At 48.9% G+C, this 27,227-nt stretch overlaps 2 protein-coding genes across 2 annotated transcripts in view; one reads left to right on the top strand and one right to left on the bottom strand.

Moving 5' to 3' along the window:
* The window catches only part of SV2A (synaptic vesicle glycoprotein 2A), a 234,886-nt gene that overhangs the window by 89,019 nt on the left and 118,640 nt on the right, over positions 1–27,227 (top strand).
* On the bottom strand, positions 103–27,151 carry VPS45 (vacuolar protein sorting 45 homolog). Its single transcript, XM_048928956.1, has 15 exons — positions 26,962–27,151; positions 26,754–26,888; positions 26,617–26,677; positions 23,979–24,058; positions 23,474–23,542; positions 23,046–23,183; positions 22,548–22,658; positions 21,177–21,311; positions 20,704–20,817; positions 19,917–20,084; positions 15,886–16,044; positions 15,084–15,191; positions 14,158–14,279; positions 7,662–7,793; positions 103–659 (listed from the first exon to the last, which is right to left on the bottom strand). The coding sequence occupies exons 1-15, from the start codon at positions 27,052–27,054 to the stop codon at positions 572–574; spliced, it is 1,713 nt and encodes a 570-aa protein (XP_048784913.1). The 5' UTR covers positions 27,055–27,151; the 3' UTR covers positions 103–571.

The raw sequence follows: 27,227 nt of genomic DNA, 5'->3' as shown, positions 1-27,227 counted from the left end.
ATGCTCAGCAGAATGCCAACTGGCCACCTCCTAGCCCAGCTCTGCTCCATCACTGCAGTGTTCTTATTTCTTTTCAAACCCAATACGTTTAATTACTGCAAGAGTAATTTTTATTGTTAAATAGAAATCACAACACTTTTTCAGAACATGGGAGCGAGGAAAGGGGCACTGAGTGGTGCAGGTTTCTTACAGTAAAGGGAAGTTAATGCAGAAGATGAAGCTTGGAGTGGCACTCTTTAATAGAAAAGAGGTTCAGCCAAAACGGGTTATTTAATAGGACTCAAAATATACAGACAACTGAGCAGTGCCCGTCAGCTTCACCTTCCAGAGATGCACATGAAGGTCTGGGCCATGTCACCAGATGTTCGTTAGGGGACTCACGTGTGTCCGGACACATCGGCAGCGCAGAGCCTCAGGGCAGCATGGCAGCAGACACGCAGTGCTTGCAGAGGGATGTTCTGAGCGTCCCACGTCCAGCGGAGGCGGTGTGGGTGCTGCAGTCTGGGGCACGTTCCTGCATGCAGGCACCAATGCCACCATAGAGGATGGGGAGGCAGGAACTGCCCCAGCTTCACCGCCTGCTGCTCGGCCTCGGTGCAGCATGGGAGCCCTCGGTGCTTCGGCCGCGGAAACCTGAAGCTGTAACCTCCTCGAGGAAGCTGCCAAGCAAAGCTCAGGTTAGTCTCCCAGCCAACAGAAAGCAACCACGTGGCCTCTGAACCACACCAACAAGCGCTCCCTGGGCAACAAAACCCCGGCAGCCGGCGAGGAAGCTGAGAAGCTCCATTCCTCCCTAAATGCCCATCCCGTAAGGCTCCCAAAATGAGCTCCTAGCTCTCAGCCCAGCTCTGCACCTGGGTTTGCTGGCAGCCCCGTTTGATTCTTGGCAACAAACCCAGGAAGGTCAGAGCTCAGGCTTGGTTTTCTGCTTGTTCTCAGCCTTCCTGTGAGGATAAGAGAGCAGGAAGAGGCAGGGTGGAAACCTCCTGTGGCATCCTTGGCATTTTGCAGCAGGGCATTCTGAAAGCAGCCCTGGGTTGTGCTCAGCCTCCCTCAGCCCATTGCAGGGCTCTCACCTGCCTGGGATCCTCACTCTGATTTCAGCCTGTTTGAACCATGTTTTATGGTTCAATCCAACTAATAAGCCTCATGGAAATCTCTGGGAGCCAAGCATTAATCCAGCCAGAGCTCAAGGACTAAGTAAAATGCTTAAAGACAAAGCTTCACCCTTTTGCCTTCTCTCTCTGATTTTCCTAAGAGAGGTTGGGGTCCCAAGCAATTGGCTCAGCCATGTACCAGAGCAATGGTTCCACACAGGAAAACAAAAGGACAACTTCTTCAGGGCCACATTTGGGATTCTCAGCAAACCCTTGTGCTGTGGATCAGGGGTAGAGCTGGCCAACTGGAGGGGACAGCCTGGAGCGGGCAGGAACTTGGACAGCGGGGTCTGTGCTGTGCTGTTTTGGGGACCGAGACTCTGAAATCTGAGCTTACAAGATCGCTCTGTCTTAGTCCAAACCTATTTCCATTTAAATTCCCCGTTATGTCTTTAAGAGCTGAGTTAGGCTGTGTGACACTGTGAAAAATCCCATTCCTGCTTGCAGAGCACCTGAGAGCCCTTGTACAGATGAGATCGCTGCACAGGCAGCCCTGTTTGCCAGCACCCAATTCCTGCTGTGGGCAGGACTGTGGCTCCTCGGTTATGCAGCAAGAGAGAAGATTTCTACCTCAACAGGTCTGCAGAAGTAATTTCACCCATTCTGTCACCAGTCTTCAAAGGCCAGTTCTATCCCTGAAGCATGGCACGGTGGTTTAGTTTCCAGGCTTACAGCTGCCATGAGCGCACAGCCGCTCCTTGTCGGGGCGGATGGGTGTGCAGGGGGCTGAGCAGCAGGTACCAGCTCTCTGCTATGTGCTGGAGCTCACCCAACATCAGCTGCAGCACGCTGCATTCCAGCAGCCTCAACCCCTGCACAACTCACAGTGCAGCTTAATCTAGCAAAGGATGGCGAGCGAGGGGAGCACCCTTGTCTAAATAGGTCTAGAAGTGGGTTAAGGTTTGAGACTAATTCAAGAGGAATAATAAAAAGAAGGATTTGAAAGAGCGATTCTTTAAGGCTTTCTGCATTGCTTTTGCTCAGTTACAGGCTTTTCCACACTCTTGCACAGCTCTCCCACCTGCAGAGCCAAGCAGGAGCAGGCCCTGCGCCCCAGCAGGACGGTGGCTGCCTGCACCGCCGCTCTGTGCAGCGTGGGAGGCTGCGGGCAGCGCCACAGCAGTGCTGCCACGTGAGCTCTGCTGAGGCTGTTTCCAGGAGGATGGTTACTCTGGCAGCGCTGTACGCTGCCACCGGCTCCCACTGACTCATGCCTTCAATATGCTGATCAAATTATCCTAACGTTAATGCTTACAAAGTAAAAAAAAAAAAAACCCTAAAATAAAAATCAGGATACACCACAAATACTACAAAATCTCTGTTCACCTAGAAGTGGGGTGAGACGGGGCTACCTGCGAAGGCTGTGAATCCTGAGAGTTTCTAAAAATTAAAAACAAACAAACACATGCAAATGCCTGCACCAATCTGCAGATCTCAACCCTGCACTGCTCAGAAATACGCATTCTGGAGGGCAGCAGCCTGACGTTCAGGAGGTACGTTTTGCTGTGGTCCACCAGCACGGCAATTACAGCCAGAGCCGTCCCTCCTCCAGCTTTATTTGTAGGCATTAGAGCCACACAGACTGAGTTCTCAACAGAGTATGACTTGCTTTTCCTTTTAAAAGGGGCTCCTGCACAACGGTCTCCCCATCGCCAACATCACAGAAAGAATACAGAAGCACAGAGAGGACCAGGGGTGCCTCCACCTGCTCCCACACCTTGTTCCCTCCACATTAAGGATCCCAAGGGCCGCGGTGGGCGCTCCCCCTATGGGCACCAGCATCACCGGCATCACAACGCGGGCTGGACCGGCCGAGCTGGGCACCAAGAGACAGCTGAGCTATTGCTGGAAGTGGGTAAGTGGGTCAGGCTGGCATCCCCTCGGATTAGTCACAGCAGGTTTCTGCTTAACCTGTGCTCTGGATGAGTCAGCCCCACGCACCAGATGGTCTCAGGGTCTCATTCATCCCCTTTTAGGCATTATTGATCTCTTTTAACCCCTTCTCCAGTGAAATTTCTTTGCAATCCAGGTGGCTGTGAAGGAGAAGCAGGGCTGTGCGCCCATGGGACCGGTGCTGGAGCTGTCTGCCAACAGCAAGAAATCACTTTGCTTTTTCTTTGGGAAGTGGCAGCAGCTCTCCAGCTCTCAACCAAACACACCGGGCTCCACAGCCCCATAATTACACACTTTGCTGTCACTCCTAGCCCTAAAGCCACAGCAAAGCCGCAGGCTCCAGAGCTCTTTGGTGCGAGCACCCAGCCCCTCTACAACAGCGTACGGAAATCCTCCAAGGAGAAAACCCCTGGGAACCCACAGATTCAACTCCAGCACAGATCTGCCCACATTTATCCAGGTTCCTCAGTAACTGCTATGGCCAGGAGTCAAGTCAAGAATGAACTCTCACATTCACTGTAATTTAAAAACATATTACACACACACTTCTCCAAAGAACCCACAATTAACAATCCTCAGCCTCTCCTCACAGCTCATCACCTCACTGGGAGAACACAGAGGAGCTCTGCACTCATGTCCTGGTGCTTCTGCCCGGGGGCAGGGCAGCAGAAGAGCTGCCGATGGTGCACGCAGCAGCTGTGGGATCTCCTCCGTGGGGCACATCCCTGCCTGGGCTCATCGTACAGGAAAGCCCTTCCTTATCCTTCTCAGAATCACATCGTAGCAGAAGGGTTTTTAGGAGGGCAGCAAAAATTTCCGAAGTAACAGGAAGACAATGTGGTTTGATTACAAAAACACTGAAAATCCTGACAAACAACCCATTTTTTTCGACCCTGCTGGATCTCAGAACATTTCCAATACGTATCAGTGTCCTTCCATACACCAAATGGTAAGGGGCAGTCTGTTAGTTTGTGAACTCAAGGAATAATCTCCAACAACAGAGCCTCTAACCTGATTTATTTACAAGGAACCCCGACTTCATGCCTCACTTCAGAATATGGGCACTGCTATTAAATACCTGCATATATATGGATACAAATCCATGAAGATCAACACAGACAGATTCTCCTTGACATCACCATGTAGCATAAAGAAACTTTATAAAGGTCCTTCCTGTGCCCAATTTGAGACCTTCCAAAGGCAGTATGTAAAGCAGCACTTTCACCCACCATTCAAGCATCCCATTGGACAACACAGATTGTCTCTTCCACAAATAAGCTTTACACCAACACAGAGCTCTAATGGCACAACCAGCTCTGAGGGTTGGTTTGTGCCAGCCTTAAGAAGCAGATCGATGCCCCTATGCCACCCCCCACTCCATAAACACAGATGTTGATCACAATTTAAGTTGGGCTGTAAGAACAATGAAAGCATGGGATTAGTGTGCTTACACGGGCTGCTCCTCACGTTAATATCAAAATCTCCCTGTTTATTACGACGTATCAGCCCTAATCCAGCAAAAATAAGCAGCGGTTCATTAAAGGAAGGCTGCTGGATTACCGGAGCAGTTAGAACACCATCAAATCCAGGTTTGCTCACATATTGCTGTATCTGCTGATATAGCCAGAATCCTCATACGCTTTGCTACGATCGCTGCAGACAGGAAACCTTCCTCCTCTCCTCAGGTACCTGGTGGCAGCTGACTCACTCCGTTCTGTTTGCTGCTCCTCCTCCTGCACAGCGTCAGCCGTCCCCTGAAAAGCACTAAGTTTTCTGTCTGGGAAGCTCTGCTGTTATTACCAGTGCGGCCTTCCCTCATTCAGGAAATCTTATTCAAGCCACGAGGGAAAAGCAACTCACTTGGGACAGGGCTATTTTCAGAGCAGGACTCCTGAGAGCCCTCGTCTCAGTGTTCCCAGACAGGACCCCGTACCATCAGCCCCCTACAGAGCCACAGCCTTTCGAAATTATTTCTTTTTTTTCACTTCATTCTTTGAAATGCAAATTCTGATACAGTATCCTCGTTTTTCTGTAAATAATTCAGAGGATGCGCCAAAACTCAGTCACGGTAGAAGCCCCAGCTAGCTAATGTTACTCCTTACAGCACAAATCTAAGGAGTGTAGTTGCAAATCTTCAATTTCACAAAGCTCAGAGACCTTCTGGTGCAAACAGACGAAGCAGAAAGTTCCCTACTGTCACCTAACAGGTCAGCAGCAGAGCAGGGGTGGGAACCTACAACTAAAACCATCCCTTCTCGCCTGTCCTGCTCATTTTCCTTCCAGACCAAACGCTGCCAGGAGGTTTCCTCCATTCTCCCTCCCCCATTGACAGTTTCTGCTGAATGTGCTGCACTGATACCCTTGCAGAGCAGGTCCTGGCCTCCAGTCTGGAACGAAAAGCTGTGCCTTCTTCCTATCCTCGCTCTGGTTTTGTGCTTTTAGCATCGTGTGATGACGGCGCTATCCAGGCTCTCAGCACAAACGCTGGTTAAGGTTTGATGTAGGACTGTTGGCAGATGTCAACATCAGCCTCGGAATGCAGTGGTAGACTGAGAGGTTGAGAGGTTGCACTGGACGTCAGGCTGAACATGAACCAGTTCTGCATCCTTACAAGATGACAATTCATTTCTTTTGTTTCCTAAGTAAAAAGCAGCTAGTCTGATCTCGTTTTCTTTTTATTTCCAGGTCTGGCCAGCACAGGATTTAGTTCAAAAGCCACTCTGGAAAGCAGAAGGTCGAGGAAGCCTGGTAATTTGAGCAGGCACTGGTTGATATGTGGGCTAATACAGACTTGCCTCTGTAACCCAGTTCATGACAGTAATTTGCTTCTGGGCTATCACCAGCTCAGGAGCTTTCTCATCAGCTGATATTAAACCAAAGAAAGGGCCAAATTTTGGAGTGGGAATTCGGTGGATTTGGGCTTTTTTTTTTTAGCAAAGTGATGGTGGGAACCACTGGAACGCCTTGCATAAGAGTTATTACTGCTTTGTGTAGGCAGCTTTGGAGCCTGAAGGTGTGAAAAGGAAGGGCAAAAGTGCAGGGGTGTTAAAAATATCACACCCTAACACAGCAACAGAGCAGACATGGCCTTAAACCAAAACCATTTTTTAGCCTATGCTCCACACCTGTGTGCACCTGTCAGTAACTGAGATCAAGGAAGCGCCTGGCAGCTGTGTTTCGGACATACAGAGCCTGTGGCAATGACAGCGTGTGCTTCCTGAGCTCCAGAGCACTGCTGAGGCACCCAGAGTGGTTCGTCAGCTCTGAAAATGCCATCGTTGAGAAGCACAACTTCTTGCAGTGCTGCACCATTCTGTTTGTGCTCCCACTTGGTCACACTGGAGCTGCCCTGCCCTCTCAGCCTGGCGCTCCCTTTCAGCTCCAAGCAGCTGCTGGACAACAAGGGGCTCCCCCAGGCCTTGGATTTCACCACACTTCCTGCTGCAACACATGGCAGAGATGTGTCACCTGTCACATTCCCTCCTTCTGAGAGCAGCGTCCTTTGGAAGCTGTTCAGTGACAGACCACTCTGCAGCGGTCCTGATTCAGCTCACACAGACAAGACTCCTACAGTAGATTGCCTCCTACAAGAATGAAAATAGTTCTCTTGGAATAAGATGGTAGGATATTACTGGGGCAATTCTATAACAGAGGCCGTTCTTTCTGCTCAGATGTTGTTCAGTGGAAGCAAGAGACAAGGTACATTAGCCAGGGAGCAGAAGCTATTTCAAAGTAAATTATCTGCTTAGTTAGGGATCCAGTGAGATGGGAAGGCAAAGATGTCACCAAAGTGAGGCAAACAAGACACAGAAAAGCAAAACTGACCAAGTTTGGAATCCTAAATTCTGGCAGGGGCCTGTGGTGGTCCCAACTTCTTCAGCTGGTTTCTTACTTGGACTTTCTGTAAGACGTGCAACAAGTGCCTCTGCTCAGCTGAGGCAGCAAGCTGTGCTGACTGAAAACAATCCTCAACATGGTCTGCATTTTTAGCCAGCTGCTAGAATGACTCAGGCAGTGCCCAGGAAATCAGTGAAGCTCAGCGTGCTCAGTGCTCCCTGGCTGCTCTCAGTCCTCCAGGACTGAGCCCTCACAACTGCCTGGCCTCCCAGGAAAGGCAGCTCAGAGTGTAAAACAAACCAATAAGGAAAGTTCTCCAGGGAGAAATGCAGAAGGCACAGCCAATGCTCTGCAGGCTCGTGGGCAGCACAGAGCCTGCAAGCAGCGCAATCGCAGAACTCCATTCTAATCATAGGTACACTAACTTCACTGCTATCAAATGTGACTGCTCCAGATTTCAACAGAAGCAATGACACCACAGTCAGCTCTGAATCCTTGTGTGCTGCACTGGCTTTTCCTTCACAGTACAGTGTATGGTGAATTACAAGCAGGAAAACCTACACAGATCTACTTCCTTGCCCTTGAATTCAGCAAAGCAAACATTAAACCTTCAGCTTGATAATACGTCTCTCAGCCACAACGAGCAGTGCTGGGCTCAGACCTTTTAGACACATTTCTGTGTTCTGCTGAGCAGTGATGATCCCTCAGGCATCACCCATTCACATTCGGTTCAGCAGTTTAAGGCACGCTGACCCCTGGCAGTAAGGCTGTTACCTCCTGGTGTTGTGGATGGTGGTCCCGCCGAGGACGACCCTGACGCCCGGGTTGGTGCGGTTCAGGTTGTACACAGTCAGTGCTTCCTCGTAAGTCGCCCCTCCAATGATGAAAACAATAATATCTTGGGGCCTGCAGCAAAGACACAAAGACAGACCTGCATAAATCCCGTACCAGCCATGGCACAGAGGCAGCAGTCCTGCTGGTTTCTCTCGCAGACCACGTTTCATTTCTGTGATGCGCTGGGCTGAAGACTGACAACACACAGCCCACGAAGTCGCCTTTCAAACACTGCCTCTCCTAAACATTTACACTCTGTGCTCGCGGTCCTGACAGCCTCCTCTGCACACCCACACGCCGTATCCCTGCGGAGCTCCACCGCCACACATCACTGATGTTCAATGCATGATGGAGACGCTGCTGTGGCTGTGAAATTCAGATCAATTTGGAGTCAAACGAGGACAGCAGTGGAGCTTCAGTGCTCTCGGGCTTGGTTGGAAGGGCACGGATCAGCTGCAGTTTTGCTGGCTGATTACAGAACAGAGGATTTATGCTTGGGTTTACCTCCAAGGCTACATTCCCTAAGGAATCCTAAATACAGGATTTTACAGAGGAAAAAGGAGGAAGGGAGATGGGAAGTGTCTGCATCTAGCAAAATGCAAAACCAGGCACACGTCCTGCATGTCCTGCTTTCAAGGGAAGGTTGGTCTTTCCCTGCACCATTCTCCCCAATGCCTTTCCGTTCTCAAGGACAGCACAATGTGCTTACCACCCATAAATCAGCTTTTGCTACCACCTAGAAGCTCAAAGAACGATTTCTGCACAATCTATAGTGAAAGATCTGGATTGCATCCCGTCAGCTGCACACCATCCCCTGCTGGAACCAGAGTGTTTCAACTCTGGAGAGCAGGCAAGTCTCAACACAATTAACTTTCTGTCACAGTCTCAAAACTAGTCTCTGCTTTCCAAGCAGGCACCTCTGTTAGAACACAGGCACTTGCTGCAGTGGTGAAAGCAGCAGGCATTCATCTGCTCTGTCTGCGCAAGCTCTGGATCAGTGACAAAGCAAATGAAGCATAAGACAGGGATGACCCTGGCATGCACCTTAATGCTGTCTTTGGTTACTCCTTGCTGAGAAGCCACTCTGGAAAGCCCCAGAGACCTGTTACTGCCCGGAGGAGCCGTGGCACTCACTTCAGAAGAGCTGTCACTGACAAGAGAGCCCTACGAAGAGCAAATTGCTTCTGCCAACAGAATGGGATGCTGGCTCCAAACAAGTGTGTTAGCATCAGGTGCACACTACTGCCTCCCTGCCCCTGGAAAGGATGCAGAAAGGTAAGAAAAATCCCTCCTCAAAGCGACCACTGTTACCAATAATCTTCAATAATCAATAAGCATGGGTGTTTTCTTCGGTTAGGTCAGCGTAACACGCCCTGAACAGCCAAAACAAAGTCTTCAGGATACTTTAGGAGGTGCAGGCAGACTGCCAGTGTGGGGAGGAGAGGGAAAACTGCAGCCTCAGTGCCTGAAACCTGTGAGCAACTTACTGCAGAGCCTCCTTGTAAAGTACAAGAGTTAGAATGGAATCCTCTGCAGAGAAGCCCACATGATTACAGCACGTTCTATCAGATGCTCTGTGCCAGCACTCTCTGGACACAGTGGCAAGTGTCCTTGTGCACGGCCGCGATTTCAGTCTGTGCTGCATCAGCTTCCCTTACGGAGACTGGGATTCGTGTGCTTGTCTCCCTGCAGAGCGACTCTGTGTCTCCTGTGCAGGAACAGGCTGTGAGATCTGCACTGCAGCCTTAAGACAAGCAGGTTAAATACAGCAAGCGCACACCCAAGTTGTGCAGGTTCAGACATCTTGCTCAGGCAGACTGAGGGTTCTGCCCTGCAGTGACAGCATGAGCCACTGAGCAGCCCCAGAGCACAGCAGTGCTGCACCTTGTCTTTTTGCCTGCATTCGGACAGGCCGCTCTGAAAGCCAGATGCAAATGTGCCCAAGTCTCTTGGGAACGGAAATCAGAGGGAAGGCAATGCGCAGCAATGAAGGGATCTGATAAGCAGCTGTGGATTGTCTGAAAAAAAAAAAAGAATCATATTAAAAATCCTTACAAACCCATTTTTATCCCAATATGTGTAAGAGATGTGGCATGTAGGCGATGCACAGCTCTTAGGGAGAATCCCTTTCAGGTAAGGAAGCCTGCAGGTCAGTATGGAGCTTCCAGGTAAAGACATCTTTACTAACTGGATCACAGGAGCAACAGGGAAATGAAGCAGGCAGCCTATTAGCGGCCTGAAGTCCACAGCATCGACCTCCAATGCCATCATTTATGCATTTTGGGTTGGAACTTCAAGAGACCTGAAGATTTCAATGCAGAAGCTGTGTGGCCAGTTCCCATGGGCTCCTCTGAAATATCACAGAATTGTAAAGGTTGGAAAAGACCACTAAGATCATCAAGTTCAACACCAACCACCCCCATGTGTCCACTTATAGAATCACAGAATCATTAAGGCTGGAAAAGACCACTAAGATCATCAAATCCAACCGCCAACACATCCTAACTACCAACCCATCATCTTATTGTGAACCAGCCCACGAATCTGCCATCATCTACCATGTCCCCAAGACACCTCTCCTGCTCATTCTCATCACAGGAGCAGTCCCAAGTCCCAAGGTCACAGTTTCCCTCTAGGACACGGGGTTACATGAATTGGTGTTGGATCTCCACAAGTGAGGTGGCTGTGCATTAGCAGCCCAATCACTTCACAGAGACAAGGCTTGGCTGAGGAAGGGAAACCGTGTTTCTCGCTTATGCAAAGCCCAGATGCACAGGAGGGACGATTTGAGAGTTTTTCAACCTCAAGGTCAAGAACAGAGAAGTGTCTTATGAAGGGATCTACAGATGTGCTAAAATAGGTTTGAAAATGATGACAAATCACATCAAGCTAAAGAGGAACTAAGTACACACAGGAGAAGCAGCAGCAAATAATGAGACCATTCCTGTCGGCACCCCAGCACTCCTCCACTACCTTAAGTGAAAGCAGGAGCAGCCTGATAGTGCCAGGAACAGCCATACTTCATGTAGCACTGATGAGGATCACATATCAAACTGCTAAGGGAGGCTGAACTAAGAAACCCTACAGATGGAAGTTCGGGGTGGGTTTTATATGTACACACATATATGTACACACATCAACAGCAAGGAAAAAAGCCATATATATATACATATATATACACATATGAACACACATGAATATAAGCCACGTAAAAACATCTCAGTGTTCTCATGGAGTGCCCAGGGAATGACTGCTTCTATCATGGGCAAACAGTAAGCAACTTTGGAACAGGAAGAAACCCCAAGACTTACAGGATTAGTGGGAAAGCAATCTGCAGGAACGCCACCTCCAGCTGTTGTGCTGCTCAGCCCCAATCTGTGGCTATGTATTTCCTCGGGTTAACTGCCAATTTAACAGCTAAATGCTTGAGCATTTCACAGAGGAGGATAAAGCAACTGCCTCGAACAAACAAGGACACTGCCAGAGTTCTGGCCTAAAAAAAAAGCTACAAAACAGCAATCATACGAAACCCAAGATAATAGGCATGGTTCAGCAATGGCACTGCGTTCCACCATCTTGAGGGTGGTGTTGTGTGAGCTCAGATAAAAAAGGACACAGCTGAGTGGTGCCACACCACACGCTGCAAGCTGATGTTTCCAAATATGGAGATTTTATGTTTGCTGCCTAAGGAGACTCCTCACCCATCCCTTCAGATGTGTGCCACGTTTATAATGGTGAATTCTTCCCAATTCTTCCTCTCCTCAAGCAGTCAAGAGCAGCTCCCCCTTCAACAACATCACAGGTGAAAGATCACACTCAGGCTGTAGGTCACAGCATACCCTGGATCTCTGGACGTATCATTGAGTTCTCATGTAAAGCACCACCAGGCCTTGGTCTGCCAGGACAAATGCCCTAAGAAGAGAAATTCCCAGGCAATCCCAAAGCTTAAACAAAGCAAAAATGCCACCCAAAGGGCACGCTTTGCAGAGCCCAGCCAGCACTCTAAATGTGTCACAAGCCTTTGGAGGATCTTCTGCAGAGCACAGCGCAGCGGGGCTCACACACATTGCTGCAATGGGAAGGAGCTGTAGGAACTTTTCCTGTTGGTACTTTCCAGCTGTAAGGTAGAGGGGACTGCAGGCTTATGGCCTGCTAGAAAAGGACAACATTTAACATAGCAGGAAAGAAAAGGAAGCAAAATCAAGCAGAATTGCTTATTGCTCTCTCCTAGGAACCCTGCTCACTGTTTTGCAGATTCCCTCTCCTTCACCGCTGCCAATTTCCACAGATGAATTTGGACCATGAGCTTTTCCTTCCTTGCAACAGTGTGATGTTTAATACAGAAAGAAGCAGTTAAAAAGAATCCTTTTAAATTCTCTGCTGTTGAAGCAACTGCCTCCCTTTGATCAAAAAATACAAAGCTTTTTGCCCCGACCTGCTGCTGAACTGCTGCCAGTCATGGTAACACCATCCTCTGCAAACAGTGAGAAGGCAGGACTGCCCAGTTTGCCTCAGGCTGCAATTTAGTGAAAGTTCTGCAAAACTATTTAATGTCAAGTCCTCACTCAACTCATTTGGCACTACGGCAACACCATACAGCAGTTCTTTTTCTTCCAAAATTGACAGCTAGAATCTGTCTTTAGATGAGAACTCAGTTTCATGGCACTTAATATTCATACCCAAGATACAGCACGGTGCTGCACCTCCATTTTGAAAAGCAAATAAAGACCAGGCACAGAAGTATTTTGGCACTGATGTTTCGTCAAAGCTACAGAACCTTTGATTCCTAGAGTTCTCACATCTTAAGCTGAACAAGATTTCCCCATGTGGGAACAGCCCCAACAACCACACGCTCTTAAACATTTAAAGAGGATCCTAAGTGAAACACAACTCAGCAGAACGTAAATGGGTCCTAAGAATGAGAAAACAAAGGTCAGAAGACCATTTGCTTTTAGTCAGTTCAGAAGCAACCAGGGTCAGGGCTGCCTGGACGCAGGTCTGCTGTTCTGCCCACTCTGTTTCAGATCCCATCACTCCATCTCTTTTCGTTGGGCTCCTTTCAAGGAGATGGAGGACGGCATTCTTGCTGCCGTATCTGCTGCTAGGAAGGGGCCCTGATATCTCACACTCATTAAAGCCGCCCATCCACCCTGTCCAAACTCCACCATTTTATTTTTTAAAGGAAAATTTGGAGTAAGGCAGGCAGGTTTCAGTCTACCAAGGACATACATTAACAAACTGATTCTTGTATGATTATAATTCTTTAATTCATAAACGAAGTGATTTATATCCCCTGCCACCAACTTGGCATGGAATTTGGATCCTTCCCTGTTACAAAACACATTTTTGCTTTCCTCAGGTGGATGCAGATGCCCCAAAGCAGGGCTAAGTGGGAAGACCAGTGTGTGTGTTATCTCAAAGAGCCAGACAGAACGATCCTGCTCCTCCCACCTACCTGACGCTGCTGCCCCTTGGTCCCCAAGCCCACTTCCTCCAGCTCCAAACAAACCTGCATATTCCATTAAACTCAGACTTCCCTGCAGTAAATGCCACAAATGTGGCAGTTGCTGATAAAAAGCCACTCATATGCAGGGTGTGAAGGGCACGATGATTGTTGTAATGCTGCAAGTAAAACCCTGCGGCATTCAGCAAACATTTGAGAAGACTGAGAGAACAGCTGTGCTGGTGTCACCACAGATCACCCAAAGGAACCAAAGCAGGATCAAGATCTTCCCCTCCAAGGACACCACTACCAGGAGGAATAAGAAACGCCAGCCAGCATGCTGCAGAACTTAAGGTAACTTACAGAAAGGAAACTGAGATACCAACAAATGGGGGTTTTGTACAGAAAGCTGCTAAAGAACTTGTAGCTCTCTCTACCAACTCAGTGCCTCCCTCTGAGGCCCACATTTATCTTCAATGACTTCACTGACAACAGGTTAGCCTAGATCTAGCAAAGTCAGCTAGAACCAGGCAGCCAGAGTTCTTTTCAATTACAGTTACTGGCCATAATCAGCAACATCCCATTCTAATCAGAAATAGTAACTGGCTCAGAAGGGAGAGTTAGCAGTTGGACTATTTTTGGTTCTCTGCACGTAAACGCCAGATGGCACGGGCTGAAGTTAGGGGGCATGTTGAAATCCATCACATGAACATCCTGGCAGCCTGGTGCAGTGCCTTCATCCTTACCTAAGCTCTTACTTCCAGTGGGAATGTCATGTTTTGGTCAGCACTGAACATGGACAAAAGACGACTGTATTTCAGCTTTAACAGCCTGGCACCTACCTGACAGCTCAAGAAATACCTACTTGATCAGAACATTTATTCAGCAAGCCTGAACTTTTTTCACCTATGGGCAAAGAATAAAGCAAGTGGGAGCACAGGGAGGAGCAGACGTTTTTCAACTCCAGGTGCTGCCCAGCAAGACCCCACATACCTGTCACGGAGCGTGTTGGGACCCAAGTAGGGGTACTGGCTGTCCTTCAGTTTTCCTTTGATGAGCTGATCCAGTGTTTCTTGAAGGAGAGGCTGGTGTTGTGTATACACATTCTCAACACCCTACAGTGCAAAAGAAGCTCCCATTATGAATAAATACAGCAAGGCAGCATGCTGAAAGAAAGCTGATCAGCAAAGCCACACTCAAAGAGCCCCAGCATCTGATGGATATAGCAGCTATTAACCACTGAGTCAAGACTTAGAGGGGCTTTTCAGCAACCAACTTCCACTGCCTAAAATGAGAATTACCCCTCAAACGTTCAGTACACTTACTATTAGACCTCTAAAAAGCTATTAAACTCTGTGTCATGGTTTTATCGTTCTTTCCATCGGTATTCTACATCCACAGCACCATGCCATGGTGGGAGCTGAGGAGTTCATGGGGCAGGTCCATGTTCTGAAGAGAAGAATGAACTACAGCTTCCATGGGCCAGGAAAAGCTTCAGCACCAGAAGACTTCATTTTGTTATTTTCTGTCTTCCGGCAGGAGGGAAAAGACAGAAGAATGGAGAGGTCACGCGATCTCTGTCTCCTTCCAGCTCCCTGGCAGCCGATGCAACATCAGAGACTCAGTACCAAAAACTCTCTTTCATTCATTTGATTTATTAGCTTCAATTCCAATTAGTTTGCATTTCATTAAGGTTTTTTCCTTAAATCACTGCCGCTGGGATTTTTGTTCCTCTTTTATCTGGGCCACCCCCACCACCACCCTTCTGGCCACTGAGCCACGTAGGCCCCTGTGAAGGAGACAGACCCAGGCCTAGAACATGAACACCTCTGAAAGCCAGAACGCACGGCTAAGAATCCTGCCCCATTACTGGAGCTTTGACTAAAGCTGTCATTATTCCATCTACGGCAGATCCATACCTTCAGTCCTTTGAGGAACTGTTTTGTGATGGCTACAGCATCCTTGGGACTGAACAGGTCGCTGCCCCGGACCCGTTTCCCTCCATATTCCACAACAGCAGAGACCAGCTGTACAGAGAGAGGCAAAACCAGAGTGCTGTTAACCTGGGAAACAAAATTTCACGCAGCTGTCCTATCAGGTTCAGTGGAGGTACTGGGACAATGACCAAGAAGTCAGAGAGAGGAAAGAAGGAAGAGAAGTGTTCTCCGAACACAAGAAGCCATGGCACTGCCTGCATAAGGAGAAATGCTTTCATTCCCACAGTCCTCTGCAGTGACAGCACATCAGAAGATGAAGATACAGTGACATTATCCTGCCCCTCCACCTCCTCTCCAGCAGCTCATTACATTTGTCAAGCTCCGCCACCCTCTCCCTCCCAGCCAAGCCCCCCTTACTGTTTTGGTTAAGTCCCTTGCTACAGCTATTGCCTATTCAGCAGGAGGTGGAAGGAGAAAGGAAAAGTGCATGCCATACACCAGGTCTAGACTCCTGCCAAACACACCATCTCTGCTTTGTAGAATCCTTCATGACATCACTGATTTTGGAAATGGACATTAAGTAATTAGCGATACCTTTAATATCTTCAGGCCCCAGCCAAGCTCCGTGCTCTTATTGAGAAATGTGGTGCAATTCAACAGAAAAAAAGTATTATGCTACGTTAAGGCAAGCAACAGGCATCCTCCAGCAACCAAGAACAATCCGACACCTGTGTGCCCTTCTGCCCCGCTCATTCATCCAGCAGAAGGAGAAATACTGCATTACCTTTCGGTATCTCTCAGAAACACCCCTATTCTTGAGATCTGCCATCAGCCCTGGCAGGCTGTTGCTGCTGTGCCGCTCGTAGTGCAGGGCATAGAGCATCACCAGCCGGGCAGCATCGAGCTCAGTCACCTTGGGGTTCTGCAGGAGGCGCCGCACATTCTGCAACAAGATACCAAGTGGGATTAATGGAGAGGCCTTCAGAGCACATTAAATCAGATAACATCAAGCCCATTGCTTAGTAACAAAACTGCAAGCAGGAGGAACGCAAGGGAATTAAGCAACCATAAGCAACAGACCTGAGCTTCTTATATGCTCTTTGTTTAGATTTACTGCAGTATAATGGACTGCAAGTTGTTTTCATGACTGGAATCCCCTGTAATTCTCTGTAACTCTCATAATGTGCCTCACAGTGAGCCCAGCTCAGTGCACTCCTCCCAAATGGGGTATTGCAGAAGCTTGTAGAAACCTTTAATCTTTGCCCTTTCCTTTTCCAACCTGAATACAGCAAAAGCTGGCCCACAGGTTCCATCGTAATATCAACCATCAAGGAAAAAGTGCTAGCAGAGCTACAGTTTGTTTTCTTGTGTGTGGGAATGAAGCATCAAAGTCTCAGACAATCTCTGGATGTGAGAAGTGTGGGGCTGGGGGGAAGCAAACAAAGCACTTTGAAACAAAGAAAGAATTAAAGCACGGAAAGACAAAGAAAGATTACTGGAGAAATAAATACAGAAATCCACAGTTATTTACTTCTAACATGCAGATTATTCGTTTTTCTGCTGAACAGAACATGGCAGCATTGTAAACACAAGGACTGCACATCCCAGAGGCCACCTGCTAAAGCATTTCCAGAACAGACTCAGAAGCCCTGAGGCATGCCATGTTCCCTGCAGGGACTGCGGGCAGGACGTTATTCTATCTTGTCAGCTGACAATTTGCCCTGTAAGTGCTACTCCTTGTCATTACAACAAAAGCACTTATTTCCTCTCTGCAGCTCCTCAGTCACTGCGCAGAGCCGTACAGTTGAGATACTGAAGTTAACAGAGGAAAAAACACCAGAGCCAAGTTGGCAGCTTAGGAGAGCAGTGGGAGCAACAGGCTCCTTAACACCAAGCCTGGAGATGGATCTCAAGGAAGAGGCAGCACTGCTGACTGCACCTGAAGGTTAAGGAGAGGACCGACACTTCAGGGCACAACAAAGTCTGCAGTCCTCCCTGTGCTTAAAGCAAAACATCAGCCTGTATTGACTCAAGTGTAAGAGAGCAGCAGAGCTTCCAGTCGTACAGTGATTGAAACGGCACTTCCAAGACAGGGACAGAACCAGCGAGGAGGATTTTTTCCATGCTACAGGAGAACATGACCTTCAAACACTCCAAAAATCCCAGCACATCTTGGCAACATTCTCCCAGCCTCCCAGAACAGAGAGGCAGCACGGAAACATTCAGTGAACAGCTGTGAAACAATACTGTAACAGTTGTTACCGACCGAACTGATTCAGCTGTGTTTGTTGCCATCCGTTCCACTGATGCAGACCAGTTACAAAAACATGGGGTGAAATCCTGGCTGCTCACTGTTCACTGAAGCTAACGAAGAAACTCTTCTTGTGGTCAGGAATTCACCTGCCAGGGTGAGGGCAGAGTCCCACAGCGATGCCTGCTTGCCACGTTCTGGATCCTGCGCTGGCAGCACAGTGGCAATGCCTCTATAAGCGGGAAACTTGTAAACAGAAAAGCTATTGTCCATCTAAGGAGATGGGATTCAAAACCTCCCATTCATCTCTCAAGGCTCATGTACAATGTCAGGATTAATAAGAGACCAGGAAAAGAATAACCAAAACGTACTGTTCTCAGGGGCCCCAGGCCACCACAGAAATTAACAATTGCTGAAGTTACATCAGTGGGAGAACAATTCTGCCTTTATTTTGTGCACTGGTTATTCTCCATTGTGTCTGTGGCCTTGCCCCTTCGCTGCCATTAAGAGACTGCAGCAGGGAACAGCCTGGGGCACTGCAACTAAAGAGATACTGATCTCTCATATAGAAAGATACCACTTCCATTTTTGCATTTTGCATTTATTCTCTAGCTGCTATTTGGTTTTCAGTCCCTCTCAGTTGATAGAAACACAACACAGCCCTTTAGGCATGTGGCTGTAAAGAAATGCAGGCAGCCTATGTGCCATAAAAACCTCAAAACACCACTCAGTGCAGACCTGAATTAGGTGAGCCTAGCTAACAACCTGATCACCACCGCGTGCCACTCAGTGGGGGCTGCCCTCCCTCCATCTCAATGCAGCTTCCAGCACTGCCACGTATTCCTCTAACCCTAAAGCTGTAACATGCAACTGCTCCACCTCCAGTTCATGTCAGCCCCTCCTCCAGTGAATCGGAGGTAACTGACTACAAGAAAAATCAACATTTCTTCAAAATGGACCCCAATGCCAAGCACCCAACTTTCAGCACTCAAACTCTGTGCTGCCTTCAGCAGAGCACAGCTTGTAACATCAGAAACAAAGATCACAGACAGACATGATGTGCTGATAGACTAGAAGTCAAACATTTGTCTTTTAACCTGCACAAGAAACCTAGAAACCATGACATAGCAAGAGAGCATGAGGGGTTGTGCTCAGCAAATGCATTTTATGGTTGCAATCCCACTTCAATACTTGGTCATTAAAATTCTACCAAATATAAGCTATCAAGTCCCATCTGTATGCTGGTAGATCCATAGAGCTGTGATGATTTCAGCACATCTATGCTGATCTACATCAGCTCAGGATCTGGCAATAGACAGCAGTGCTCGAAGAGCTGATGTTACCACTTAGCCACTGTATGGGAACTGCTGAGTCACGGCCTGAACCTCTGATTGATCACCTGAGGTGAGCCATGAGTCAGCCAGAGGAGCACAGGTGAAGGCAATTCACCTGTGCTGCCGGAAGGGGTGGAGCCAGGCTCTACCCCTCCTGGACCTATTTAAGAGCTGGCTACCAGAGGGGAAGGATCTCTTCTGGAGATCCTCCTCTTTGATATCTTCTAGTGAGCTCAACCCAAGGGTAAGCTCTTCTACTTATTCTCTTTTGTGATCCTTGTTTGCTTTGCCTCACTCTTTTGATTATATTGCAATTATAACATCTTGGTTATACAGCTTTGCCTTACTCTTTTGATTATATTGCAATTATAACATCTTGGTTATACAGCCACCCACCTGGAGAACAGAGTAACAGAGGTAAAGAAAACATGTCTGTCAAATCTGTTCAAAATTCTTTTTATTTTCTAATCAAAGTGTGAATGACTCCATTATATGCTGTAACTTCTATCCCAGCTATAAAAAAATAAATGATTCGCTTTCTAATACTGAGTCAGTGGTTGAACTCTGCTGTAATACAGTCACTCTTAACAATACTGCTATTTTCTCTGAATAGTCAGCAGCCACAATTCATCATTATTGACATACTGTCAGATATTAGGTCAGGTCATGGAATCCAACAAGGCAGCACAGGGTCAAAACTTCAGTCTAAACTCAGCTACAACAGAAGTCTCTTGTAGGCTTTTTCAGTCCTCTCTGCCAAAGAAATCTTTTATCTAAAAGGCTTTTCACTGTTTTACACTGTTTTTTAGAAAAGAAGTAGAAGTCATCATCCCAAGGAATGGTCTGGTTTAGTTATGGATTCCATTTCTTCTCCTTCCCAACAAATACAAGAAGCTCCTGCATAGGGGTCCAAGTTTTGTTTTACTGGTGCCTATCCAGGCAGCTTGCCAGGTCCCAACCAGCCACATACAATGAAGGAATGCTGTGCTGTGAAACGTAGACAGACTCTGCAAAGATGCTTCTCAAGCCAGTTATTAACTCTGATTCATCCCCATCGGAACTGAACAGGTAGGAGAAGAGTAATCCTAACATCTTACGTCCCTACCCTGCAGGACATCTGCACGCAAAACTCCCACTGATTCTCAGTATCAAACTCCCATCAGCAAGAGGCTGCCAGGAGCAAAACATCTGAATTCAAAGGACCGCAGCCAGGTTCCGAGCCCAAAGTACCTGGAGGGCGCTGGAATGGTCGCTGTGACAGGCCAGCTCCTGCTCCACCTCAGACACCTCCAGCAGGCTGCGCTCACCAACCAGCCGCGAGAGCTCTCCTACCACCGTCACGTGCTTTGACACCGTGCCTGACATCTTCTTGAACTGAGGGTAGTTCTCCACAAATGCCTGCGAGGGGGAAACCAGAGCGACAGCTTCTTCAGAATAAAAGCAGCAGACAAGAGAGGTTTATACAATTTGTCACCGGGTTGTACAGATCCACTAATAAGCAAACCACTGCATGGTCAGGCACCTCAAATCCAGAAAAAGACTGGAAGATTTCTCCAGATACAAGGAGATTTTTGGTTGTGCTTTTTGTTTACACCCAAAATAAAAGAACACGTCAAGTAACTCCAGAGACACTGCCAGGATTCTTTAAATCATCAGCAGCGACTGAATTAACAGAACCTGCTGTGGGCAGCTGCCAAGTGGCCCAGCTCAGACAGGAAGTCTACACAGCCACACTGGGTTACACCAAGTACCTGAACTAGAGCTTATCAACTCAGCTGGGGGGATTCTGGCTTCCAGCAGGCTCTAAAAGCAGCTCAGGGAGCAGTCAGAGCAAGCAGGCTGTGCTGCAGCGGTGCAGAAAGGCCAACCCCAGGGTCTGGATCCCAGTAAAAAATACCATGCTGAACACAGGACAGTGATTCCTGCCCCACAGATCACTCACTGCAGAGGTCTGAACTGAATGCAGACAGCGTGCAGTCAGCAGTGACCTGCACTACCTGCCAAGTCCTGTCGGTACCTTCATATCTGCTATGGATTCCAGCTTCTGCTGCTCCTTAGGTTTCCTCTTCTGGAAATCCTCCATAAGATTCTTGATGTTACTGCCAATCTCTGCAAAGTTCAGGTACATGTTCTGCATGGAACAAGGAGGGCAGCTGAGAGAAAACCATCTGAACACGAGTTCTAATACAGCTAAGACACAGAGACACTCTGAACCCAAAACACTTCAGTACCACTGCAGATCACCTCATCTATTTGACACTCAAACTTGACCAAACAGCTTTGTGACTGGTCCAGATTTTATTTACAACTATCAAAAAACCGTGTTATTACACATCAGACACTGCCTGCATGACAGTGACTTCACCCTTCATAAACTTTCCACACCTTAACATTCAAAGTCACTGAAGGACTGAAAGGTTCCAAGAATGGAACCTGACTCCAGCATTCAGCTACTCAGGGAGATCCCCACCATAAGACACAGCCACCTACGTTGGCGTAGAACTCGTCGTTCTCAGCAGACAGGACCACCTCCCGGAGATCCTTACTGATGCCCGGCACACGCGAGAGGTCAACGCGGTTGTTGTTGATGCCCAGCAATTCATGAACCATAGCCTGGTACGTCCACTGGCACATGGGGAGAGAGAAAGGCGAGTGTTGGCTTCAGCACGGTACCACACTGCACTGGAAAAGATTCCAGGCTGCTCAAGGTCATTTCCCATTCCTCCAGTAACAGGGCGGACTCAGAGGGTCTCCTCCTCAAGCTTCTGTCAGAACATTACAGTCAGAAATAAATGCTGTTCCTATCACAAAGGCATCTCAGTGTCAGAGGTGCTGATGCCAACATGTAGGAAAACCACCCCCACCCGAGGCTGCTTACCGCAGGTACATTCAAAGGAAAAGACTCTAAAAGCACAACAACTGGGATTCGTATTCCTGTTCCAGCAGCTCTATTTGCCACCATTAGCTCCCCCTTCTCCTGTGAATGAACATTTATTTTTGGCTGCAGAGGTTCCACAGTTACAAACTATAATTTCCTACACACTCCTGTGCTTCTTACACAGCAACTGGAGAGTTCCTGTACATCAGTGAGTTCCTATATTTATTCTGGGAAGACTCATTTTAATTTAGAGAGAAAACTGAAGGCTGATCAGAGTGCTGGCATGCCTGACGCTGCATTTACATTCATTTGACTCTCTCTTCTGGACAGAAAACCTCCACACAGCAGACAACACTTTTGGTACCCTGTGCTGAGTGCTGTCCTTAACTCTACAAGCCACACGTGAGCTGGGCTGCTGACTATCAGATTGCTCCAGTGCACAAGGATCGCCACCAGCTCCCACACAGCGCTGCCTGCAGCTGGGGTAACCCAGAGTGACTTGAGATCTGAGCATATCCCACAGAAAGGAGAGAAACAGAGCAATGCCAGGTCTGCAGCACAGCGACAATGCAGCAAAGAAACAAATCACAGAAAAATGCTGCCACCCATCAACAACAAAGAACAAGAAACACGCCAGGACAAGGTCACTCTGTAAACATGGCCACGTACTACCAAGCAGCCTGCACAGACACACCATTTAACACAACACTGCTGAGACACCAGGACTCCAAATGCAAAGTGTGTCTTGTGAAAGTGTACTTGATCTGATCTTTGGCCACCTCTGCCTGTGAAGCCAACACGTACAACCCACGCTCAACAGTCTGAAAATTGAGCCACGAGATAAAAGAAAGACTGCAAAAGAACGGGGGCAATACTTTTCACCCCTGAATACAAACCACACCATCAGGCTGTGAGCTGCTGCCACGAGGCTCTGTGCACTGCCAGCACTCACTGCTCCCCCTTGGACAGCTGAGGTGATTCACCTGGTTCAGCAGGGGGGTGATGGCATCGTCTGAGCGGTCCAGAATAAGGAGCAAAGGAGGAACCTCAGTGCGACGGAAGTCAAACAGCTCATACTCTTTAGTGATTACTTGCTGTTGAGAAACACACAAAAAAAACCACTTGGTTATAAGTATACCTGGAAAAAGTTCCCCCTCACTTTTGTAACAGATGAATAAAAAGTGAAAAGCTGGAGAAAAACAAGTTGCACTGCTATCTCAGTCTACACTGCTATTGAGAAAACAGCTCCTGCTTTCAAAAGGCATCAGTAACGCACTGCAGTTAATGGGACTTGTGAGAAATAAGGGCCTTCGCTTCTTGCAGAGGTTGGGGGAGGCAGAAACAAGGGGATGCGACCTGCCGAAAGCCACATAACATAGAAATGGAAGGACTGACAAGAACTGGCTAAAGAACATTATGGAAAAAATGTTCAACAAAAATTAAGCAAAGTTGCCAAACTCACTTAACACTGCTCACCGCACCTTCACACATTCAGCAAGCCTCTTTGCTGGCTCAGAAGAGAGTTGGTATCGAATCATGGGGCATTTCTTCAGGGACAGAAGCAGAGCAGTCAGCCCTTGAGTTGTCCTGGACAGCTGGGCTGGATCCCAGTTGCGACCCTAGAAGGAAAGGTTGCTTGAGAGATGGACGTGCCATCCCCAACCCTTTGTCCCATGAAGCTGCATTTCCCTCCAAGCAGACTGCATGTTGACTACAGGAGCAGGTACACCAAAGGCCACAGTCCAGACTGTAATTCCTGCTAACAACCAGCCACCCTTTGGGGCTGGACACGGCATTCTGCCTGCTGGGCAACCACTGCCACTGCACCCACTTGGCTGTGGCTACTGGGCCCTTTGTCACCACAAAACAAGGCCCCAGAGCCCTGCAGGACAGTTAGCTTTTTGCATACCTGGCAGCAGCCCAAGAGGTTGAGAGAAAAAACGTGTGGATTCACTGCAATGTAATCTCCATAGAACTCCTGCCAACAAGTGAAAGCAAATACAGTTAATGCCCTGCCAAGCCCTGTTCAGCCCACAAGAGCAATGTGTATTGGCAACGTTAAAACCCTAAGCGCTGCACTCACTGACTCTGATCACTTCTCCTTCCTCCATGCCTACATACTCATCATCTTTACACTTCTGCTGACAACTCCACTGCCACTTCCTGTTGTACTTTTCACGTAGATAGCTCTTTGTTGATGCCAACAAACACGCAGCAGCCTTGTGAAATGATGCCAGCAGCTCCAGCAACTGGAGGGCAGAGAGAAATGGAACACACGGGTTTTCTGCAGTGTTGTTGCTCACTGTTCAAGACCTCCAGAGTCCTCCTTTTGAGACATGCATGTTTGCTAGCGTGTGTATCCACCTCCTAATGCCCTCGGATTAAGAAATCTACTTAAAAGATTCAAAATTCACCTGAATTTCTGCCACAACTTCCTGTTCATCAGCCTCAGCTAATGCCTTGATATCACTCTTACTGATCACATTACTGAAATCTGAAAGAAAACAACAGAGAAAGAGCAGTTGGGCTCCGTGAGTGACACAGAACACAAGAACACCACAGCACAGCATGGCCCGATTCTCCCCTGGACCAGGAGTGGACTGCAACACAATTTGCCTTCGCACCCATAATTACTGTGCAGGTAGTCTCTCTTACCTCTCCCTGCTCAGCATCTGCTCAATTAGGTAACGCCATACATGGCTGTAATCAGTAGATTTATAAAGCTAAAAGATAAGCACTATTAACTAGTTTAACACTGTGGCCAGTTTACTGCAAGCTGGAGCTTCTCAGCATCGCCGTGTCACCAGGTCACCAAAAGCCGTCACTGCAACCCGGAGCTGCTCCTCCAGCACTGCGGGCCGACAGGGACACCTGGAGGCCACTGCGGATCACTGCCCAGAACCTGGCGTGCACGACGGCTGCCCCTCAACAGAAAGGCTGCTGTAGTTACATTTCCATTTCCAAACCTACCGAATATTCTACAGCACGAACAGAACGCGTGAGGAACTCCTGCCTCATCCACCAGGGTTACAAAATGCTGCGTTCTGGGTTTGGCCCAACAAGTTAACATTGACTCTGAATGATTTACCTTCAACATTTAGGCCAGTGTCTCATCTCTGTTTCCACTGTAATAAAGGCACTCTAAAGCCAGCTTCTTTCATGTTTACAAAGCACCGCGAAGCTTCAAAATCCCTGAAGTTTTCAGGAATAGCCATAGGAGAGTAATATGGGTTATGGCATTGCTTTATGAAGATTCTTATCAGTTGTTCCAGTTTAACTATTTTATTTTATATGCACGTAACTTTTTCTAAAACAATTTCATAGAATGGCTTCAGTTGGAAGGGATCTCAGAGATCACAGAGCTCAAATCCCTCTGCCATGGGCTGGATGCTCCCCCTCCCCACGTCAGGCTGCCCAGGGCCCCATGCAGCACAGCTTTAGGCACCTCCAGGGATGGGGCACCCACACATTGGGCTGCACATTGGGCAGCAGCGTCACGGCCTCATCACACCCTCACTGAAAACATTCCCCAATGTCAGCCTAAATCTCCCCTCTCATTTTAAAGTGCTCCCCTTTATCCAATCACTATCTGAGGAAAAAGTTGATTTTTCTTATAACCACCATTTAAGTACTGGAAGGCTGCTCTCAGGTCTCCCTGGAGCCTTCTCTCCTCCAGGATGACACCCCCAGCTCCTTTGCAGGAAAGGTGCTCCAGCCCTTTGACAATCTTCATGGCCTCCTTGACCCCTCTCCAACAGCTGTTTTTCTTGTGCTGGGGCCCAGCCCTGGACGCACTACTCCAGATGGGGCCACACGAGGGCAGAGCAGAGGGGGAAAATCCCTCCCTGCCCCACTGCCACCCTTTTGCTGGTGCAGCCCAGGATGCAGTTGGCCTGGTAGGCTGTGAGCGTTCATGGCTGACTCATCTCCAGCTTCTCATCCATCAGGACTCTCAAATCTTTCTCTGTAGGACAGCTCTTAAGGAGTTCTTCTCCCAGTCTGTACTCGTATCTGGGATTGCCCCGACCCAACACTGCCTTCAGCCCTGTTGAACCTCACCGAGTTTATATGTGGGCCCATTCCTCAACCTTTGGAGCCATCCCTCAGCTCCCTTTGGACACCATCCCTTCCTTCTGCTGTGCCAACTGCACCGCTCCACTCTGCGGAGAGGGACCTGGGTGTCCTGGTGGACGACAGGTCGGCCATGAGCCAGCAGTGTGCCCTTGTGGCCAAAAAGGTTAATGGCATCCTGGCATGCATTAAAAAGAGCGCGGCCAGCAGGTTGAGGGAGGTGATCCTCCTCTTTACTCTGCCCTGGTAAAGCCTCATCTGGAGCCCTGCGTCCAGTTCTGGGCTCTGTATGAAAAAAGACAGGGATCTCTTGGAAAGAGTCCAGGAGAAGACCACAAAATGGTGAAGGGCCTGGAGCATCTCCCCTATGGAGAAAGGCTGAGTGAACTGGGTCTGTGTAGCCTTGAGAAAAGATGACTGAGAGGGGACCTGATCCAGGTCTGTAAATATCTAAGGTGTGGGGGCAGAGCGGCGAGGCCGGACTCTTTTCAGCAGTGTGTAGAGACAGGACAAGGGGGAACAGCCAGAAACTGCAGCACAGGAAGTTCTGTACAAACGTGCACAAGAACTGCTTTGGTGAGGTGGCAGAGTGCTGGCGCAGCTGCCCAGGGGCTGCTGGAGTCTCCTTCTCTGCAGATGTTCCAGACCTGCCTGCACACCAACTTGTGCGACCTGCTGCAGGAACTGCTTTGGCAGGGGGTTGGACTCCGTGATCTCTGCAGGTCCCTTCCATCCCCTATGATTCTGTGATTCTGTGATCCACTCAGTGCCATCAGCCACTGCTGAGGGTGCACTTGGTCCCACTGTCTGTGCCACTGATAAACACATTAAAGGGTAAACTTAGATCTAGCGATCTAAACAATGTAAAACCTGCCATTCAGGCATTTTCAGAATCTCAGTGGCACTCTGCCCGCGGGGGAGGTCAGCGCCTCCCATCGGCGCCTCACTGAACGTCGGGAGCTCCGAACAGCACGTACTTACAGATATAATAGATGCTGTACTTCGGCCTCCGCAGCTCCTGAATGAGGCAGTGCACGTTCTCCTGAAGGAACACACAGCGACAGAGCGGCGATCAGAGGCGCTCAGCCCCACCGCCTCCCCGCGGGGAGGGCTCTCACCTTGGTGGGCCGCAGGAAGCAGACGGCCTTCAGGTGCTTCATGGGCTCCCTGCCGGGGGAGTCGATGCGCTCGAAGAGGTAAACCTCCTTCTGCAGGATCTCGGACTGCGTGTACACCATGCTGACCGCGCCGGGCTGCGGGGAGCGCCGCGTCACCGCGCGCCGAACACCGGCCCCGCGCCCCGCCCGGCCCGGCCCCGCCGCTCACCGTCTCCCGGTCCATCAGGAGCACCTTCATGCCCGGCCCGCTGTCCTCGATCATTTTCGACACGTACTGCTTCACGGCGAGAACGGCGTTCATCTCCGCTGTGCGCCTCAGCCCCGCTCCGCTCCGCGCCGGGCCGCGCAGCCCTCCAGCGGCAGGGGATGGCGGGAGCGGCGCGGGGACGGACTACGGCTCCCGGCATGCCGCGCGGCGCCACACTTCCGCTCCTGCGCGCCCCACGGCGCTGGACTACGGCTCCCGGCATGCCT

This window comes from Lagopus muta, chromosome 29 (assembly GCF_023343835.1).
Source record: "Lagopus muta isolate bLagMut1 chromosome 29, bLagMut1 primary, whole genome shotgun sequence".
NCBI lineage: Eukaryota > Metazoa > Chordata > Aves > Galliformes > Phasianidae > Lagopus > Lagopus muta.
Note: the sequence above shows the minus strand (reverse complement) of the source record. Positions and strands in the feature narration are given on the sequence as shown.

What these genes read in the sequence shown, in the direction of transcription:
- VPS45 (XM_048928956.1), bottom strand. Translation starts at nt 27,054, where the DNA reads ATGAACGCCGTTCTCGCCGTGAAGCAGTACGTGTCGAAAATGATCGAG. An exon ending in TCCTGATGGACCGGGAGACG is followed by an intron (nt 26,889 to 26,961) that starts GTGAGCGGCGGG and finishes CGCTCCCCGCAG; the next exon opens with CCCGGCGCGGTCAGCATGGT. An exon ending in CCCAACACGCTCCGTGACAG is followed by an intron (nt 7,794 to 14,157) that starts GTATGTGGGGTC and finishes TCTTTGCTGCAG; the next exon opens with GCCCCAAGATATTATTGTTT.